This window comes from Primulina tabacum, chromosome 1 (assembly GCF_025594145.1).
Source record: "Primulina tabacum isolate GXHZ01 chromosome 1, ASM2559414v2, whole genome shotgun sequence".
NCBI classification, from domain to species: Eukaryota; Viridiplantae; Streptophyta; class Magnoliopsida; order Lamiales; family Gesneriaceae; genus Primulina; species Primulina tabacum.
Window position 1 is genome coordinate 5,574,908 of NC_134550.1, and position 6,088 is coordinate 5,580,995.

The 6,088-nt window shown below is 30.5% G+C and overlaps 1 protein-coding gene across 1 annotated transcript; it reads right to left on the minus strand.

Annotated features, from left to right (window-relative positions):
* Positions 1-804: 804 nt before the first annotated feature.
* LOC142516964 (plasmodesmata-located protein 2-like) lies at positions 805-3,451 on the minus strand. The gene is made up of 3 exons (XM_075619895.1): positions 2,541-3,451; positions 1,538-1,651; positions 805-1,011 (listed from the first exon to the last, which is right to left on the minus strand). Exons 1-3 carry the CDS (start codon positions 3,319-3,321, stop codon positions 1,004-1,006), a joined length of 903 nt encoding a protein of 300 aa, XP_075476010.1. The 5' UTR covers positions 3,322-3,451; the 3' UTR covers positions 805-1,003.
* Between the last annotated feature and the right edge of the window lie 2,637 nt (positions 3,452-6,088).

Genomic DNA, 6,088 nt, shown 5'->3' on the forward strand with positions numbered 1-6,088 from the left:
GTCTCACGAATACGATCCGTGAGACCGTCTCACAGAAGTTTTTGCCAATTTTAAAATTATACGGTATAATATTATTTTTCGTTGAGTTAATATTATTTTGGTACATGAATTATAAAATCATTATCAAATTGGCATATAAATTATTATAAATTGCTCAATCAGTATATATTAGATAAAAATCGAAATAATAACTCGATTTTACTTTTAGACTAATATGCGAGGACTGAATTTTTAACCTAAAGTGAAACAATAGAGTAAATAATGAATTCGCCGCAGCATAGCCAGGGGAAAGCATTCGATTAGGGTTTTTGAATTAGGATCAAAATTTCAAATTAAATGAGTTTTGTCACGTCTCGAGCCCAGACTCGTGTTTGCGTGACTACACAATGGGCCTCCATAGTAACTACTTCGTATTCGTCTTCACTTTACGAAAATGATTAATTCAAGTTGCTATAGAAGTACATTGTAGCCTATTATAAACTTATTTTAAATATTTAATTTTTACAAATGTTGGACAATATGTATCGCAATTCAATCAATTATTTCGGTTTAACCGAAATCTCGCTAACATGTGAACTTAAGTTTCTAATTAAATTGTTGCGATCGATTATTTCGGTTTAACAGAAACTTTATTAATAAGCAGATAGCCCATCAACCAGAAAAGATTAACATGAAAAACTATGGGAGATTGCATTATTATAAAGATTAATGCTAGTTATTTAGAGGACAACGTACTATGATTAAAAAACAAAAGTGGATCAACTAATACTGGAATTGCGAAAAAAACCAACAAAAAATAGACAATATAATACTAATTATAAAGGCAATGATCGGAATGGAAGTTTCAAAGAATAAAGTATTAATAAACCCTAAACAAATTTATTCAATATCACAATGCATATTTTAATTTCACATTATAATAATTATGAGTTGTGCAATTATGTTGTCAAGTGGTTGATCTCCCATTAACTTGTAAAGCCATGTAAACCAAATCTTCTTCAACTCACCAATCTGCACAAATTAATACTTCTATTTAATTCCATGTATTATCAAATCTTGAAGAACATTTTTTTCACAATTTGAAGTAACATTTAAAAATTGGAACAACTAATCGAGGTATAATTAAAAATTAATATTCTTTAAACATATATGAGAGATAAAATTTAAGGGAAAATTGCTTTCTTGGTCATATAATGTTGTTTTTTTTTTAATTTTAATTAATCTTCTATCTTGTAAAATTACAGTCTTAATCCGCTATCTTTGTTATCTTGGCAAATTTAGTTTTTTTTTCGACGTGTGTAGCATTATTCAATAATCCTAATGAAATATTAAAATTGTAAAAAATCGAAAGATACATGATTAAAACTAAATTTTAATTATATAGATGATCAAAATCGTAAAGTGACAAATTACAAGATAAAAATTGCAATTTTCCCTAATTTAAAATTGTGGGTTTCTTTCTTTCTTTTTATTTCACTTTATGCATACAAGAATATTATAGTTTGAAAAAACTTATGGTATGTATTTACTAACTTACCATCCCTTTTCTTACGAAATGATCTTATGAGAAAGCATAATATAACTCCCGATAGTATGGCAGCTCCAATACCAATTGCGACCAATTTAGCTGTTCGCCCTCCAATTCCATTACCTGAAAAAAAAAAAAAAAAACGATTCATTTATTTATTCTATTAAATTATTTAGTTCATTCATTTGGTACTAATTGATGTTTTAAAAGCAAACATATGAACAAGTATGAATTATAATAATATTATAAGTTCAGTGCTATTTGCAAATCGACCCCACCCCATTTTGATGCTTAGAAATTTATGTGACACTATCCTATTAAATTCACGTCGATATCAAGTCAGAACCATGTTTTTATTACATCAACGCCGTGTTGGAAAATAATAAAATTAAAAAAATACAAAAATAATATACTAAAACTGAAATTTGATATGTGATGAAATTGAAAAAATCCAATATGTAAGACCGAAATTACAAACTTATCCTAGTTTATGAGGCGAAGTCAATAACTTTTACTAATCAAGATAACCAAAAAAATCAAGCATCATTTAAAACGATAGATGGGGTATGTTTTAGAAAAGAAAATAAATGAAAAAACTATGCTAACTACCAAAATAAAATAAGAAATTCAAAGTTTTGTATTTATACTAGCTATCTTGTATGTACGAGGGGTATATAGTAATAATCGTTTTAGTTTACTCGTGCACTCACAATGAGTTATTCACTCTTAATCTACAAAATAATTTTTAAAAAAGTATTATAAAATGTTTCAAGCTTTAAAATAACAAAGAAGTTGTTCAAATTAAATAATCGTTTTACATATTTATCAAACAAAATTATTACTCAATTTATGCTCGTGTTCGAGTACGTGAACGTGAGATCAAATAATCAAGGGTTCTATCCCAACTGATATAGCTTGCAGATTATTGCATTAAGTTAATAAGGTTTACCTAGTGCGCAACGAAACGTAGCTGCTCGTGTAAAAAAATTATTTTTCGAAATAAACTGTATACCTTCAAACGAGTTGGAACCGATCCCACGATCTCCATAATATTCATAACTTACAAAGCATCCTTCCAAATAAAGTTCAGCATAAACCGAATTCCCACACTCTTCCTCACATATTTGCACTGCATTATTCACACATTCTCCACAATCACACCCTCTTAGATTCGCGGCACACTCCGCCATCAGACCAAAGGATTCATAGTTCATCTGACAAAACCCGTTCCCACTCAAAACCGCGCTTTCCAGGGCAAAAAGTGCAGCATTTTTCATCTCTTCGAAACCACTATTCCTCTTCACTTTGTATTCGCTGCAGCTCTTATGAAGAATCTGGATCCCGGGTTCGTTCTCGTTTTCGGGACCGTCTTCTTCGTAACGCGCGTAGCACCCCAAGAGTTGGATTCTTGAAGGGATCTCGTTGTTGTTGCTGCATAGTTCATTTGACAGTTGAGGGAATTTGCTGACACAGTTGTGGCATTCGTCCGTGGTTAAGTCTTTCCGGCACTGGTACGTGCCTGAGATCGAGGTTTCATAGTTATCATAGACGATGGTTTCGAAGAACTTGGATTTCGAAGACTGGGAAATGAAATCTTGGAAAAGTTTTGCGAGTAGGGATGAATGTGAGAGATTATTTGGATTAGTTTTATTCGAGCATTGCTTGTATATCAACTTGTGGTAATTGTCTGATGATATTAGGGTACTTTGAGCACAATATGGTAAGATTATTACAAAATATAAGATTGAAAAATTTAGAAATGGAACACAACGATTCTTGAATGAACCACCCATATGGTAAGATTACATGGATTTAAGTGTTTTTCTCAAGTTTGGTGGTGGTTTTAAATGAACGGAGTTACACTTTCTGGTTAGAAAATTTTAACGATAATGTTATATATTGCGCCATCCATGGAATGTTGGTTGTGAGAATATAAGTAAGGGTGTTTTCATGCCTAACTATATCTAACTTTGTGACAACTTGGGGATAATGAAGTTTGGATTTCAAGAAAAGGAATATTAAATTCTGCAATATGGATTCTCAAGAAAAGGAATATTAAAACAGCATAATGTCAATAAATTATTAAATTTAATTATAATAAAATTTCTCAATCTCAACTTGGGCTAAAAGAGTAAATTAATAAAAACAAAAAATCTTATCAAGACTGTATCACATATCAATTCTGTAATATGAATTTCATATCCGATTCATGAAAATAATATTGTTTTTATATCAAAAATATATTATTTTTCACTTCAAGTATAGATCTGATTGACTCGTATCATAAATATAAATATGTGAAACTGTCTCAACAAAGACCTACTAATTAATAAATTTTTTTTTGGAAAGACCTTATCAACAAAGACCTACTTAATTATTTCAAGTAATATATTATTATTTTAAATAATATATTATTATTCCTTTATTTGTCATTGAAAATATTATGGTTATTAATATTATAATTAGTGAAATAATTAGTAATTGAGAAATAACTTTTTTGGCTCATTAAACTTGCTTATTTTGGAATTTGGTCCGTTTATTTTTCAAATTTTTTTGTTTTTTCATACTATTTCGCCAAAGTGCTGACGTAACACTTAAAAATAATAATATGTCACTAAAAATGATAATATGACATCAGAAATGTTGAGTTGTCCGATGTCACATTAGCAATCGGATACAAATAGACAAGAAAAAATTTAGGGTACCAAAACCAAAATTTGAAATTTTAGTGGTCCACAACTCAAATTTAGACACTCAAATTTAGACAAGATAGTTGACTTACCATAAGAAACATACGTTTCATTTTAGATGTAGTGAAACAACGATATAATGAGGATGAAAAACTTTCTTATCTAATCTAATTATTAAGAGTATGTCTCTTGTGAGACGATATCACAAATTTTTATCTGTGAGACGGGTCAACCCTATCGATATCTACAACAAAAAGTAATACAATTAGCATAAAAAGTAATAATTTTTCATGGATGACCCAAATAAGAGATCTGTCTCATAAAATACGGCCCGTGAGACCGTCTCACACAAGTTTTTGCCAATTATTAATGACACAAGTGGAATTCGAACACGAGATTACAGGGATCTTAGGACCTCACCCGTATACCATATCAAGAGATTCTTGACTGTATGTTTTTTAATTTAGCTAAAAGAAAACGAAAAGTGTACACTTAACACTCACCCAATCTTGAAAGTGGACGTCCGATTTGAGTTCCCAATCTTTCGGATTGCAAACCATTGGAAGGAACAGAAGAAGGCTGAAATGGTTCCTGCAAGAAACTGCCGGCAAAACACGAGTGGTAGCTTGATGCAGGTGCGTGCCTGCGTATTATTACTGAAGACACTAATTTCGTCTCGATCGGAGGGCTGACTTCCTAGACTAGAACTCAAACTGATTAATTGATCCCAAAATCATTTCCAGCCTGATTATTGAATATTCATACCTAGCAGCGTAATCGCAAAGAAGCAGTAATAGATGAACCCATGTCGTACAGCCAAGTAGAAAACGTGCACTCCTCGAAAGGCGATGAAAATGGGTGAAGTGAGGGCTAAGTCAGGAGGGCTTGCACTCTGGCGGTCTTAAACCTATCCCGTCTTCGCCTTGATTCTCTAGTTTATTAAAACCAAGTTCGAAAGGTTGCAACGTTGTTTAGTCTCAACATGTTGATTCCATGTTGAGTTAGCTTATGCTTCATGTCCTAACTACTTTGCCTAAACCTGATCGTGTTCCTGGTTAACGATATTTCAATATGTCCCTACCTCGTGTGCAAGAGAATAGCATTTAACATCATAAATAAAAAATAAGTCGGGTTCCTCTCATGGTTGGAGTGTGGGTTCTTATGGGTTATTTTTCTGACTGAGATAATTAGATTTTCGTCCATATTGTTGATGCCATAATCGTTTTAGTCCTTATTTTTTTGTGTCATTTTTTCCATTATTTTTTAACTATAAATTAATATTATTAATCAAAGCTCATGTCTAAAATTCATATAGCAAGTTATCTTTTTGGTATATTATAAGAAAAAACCAAGGTTCTAAAAAGCATGAAGCGCCCCAAAGCGCGGATGTCGAGCTCCAAACTTTTCAAACTTAAGTGAGATTAGCACATGCTTAAGCGTGAAAAACGTTTTTTTTTTTATTTTTAGTGTAATTGTAATTAATTCAAACCAATAAATAGATAAAATAATACATAAATATGATAAATTTAAGTCTGATGTATTAATTATCATATTTATAAAAGCATAAAAATCTAAAAATTGTAATCTTTATTTGTTTTTGCAACTAGATCACATTAAAAAAATGTTAAATATTTTTCAAATCATTATTAGATATGTTTAATCATAATTAAAATTAAAAAATAAACATTTAAATTATAAACTTAATTTATTATTTTAAAATAAAAAGACATACTTTCAAAATAAAAAAAATTAAAAATAAATAGATGTGATTAATTGTGCTTAAGTACACTTAATTAAACATCTTAATTACGTTTAATTCGATCAAACTACAGTTTAACCGCTTTTTTCCGCTTTTCTTTGAAGTGGGGCG

Excerpts from the sequence above, each read along its gene's own strand:
- LOC142516964 (XM_075619895.1), bottom strand. The coding sequence starts at position 3,321 with ATGGGTGGTTCATTCAAGAATCGTTGTGTTCCATTTCTAAATTTTTCA. Across the intron at positions 1,652-2,540 it reads CGGTTCCAACTCGTTTGAAG|GTAATGGAATTGGAGGGCGA; the intron begins GTATACAGTTTA and ends TTTTTTTTTCAG.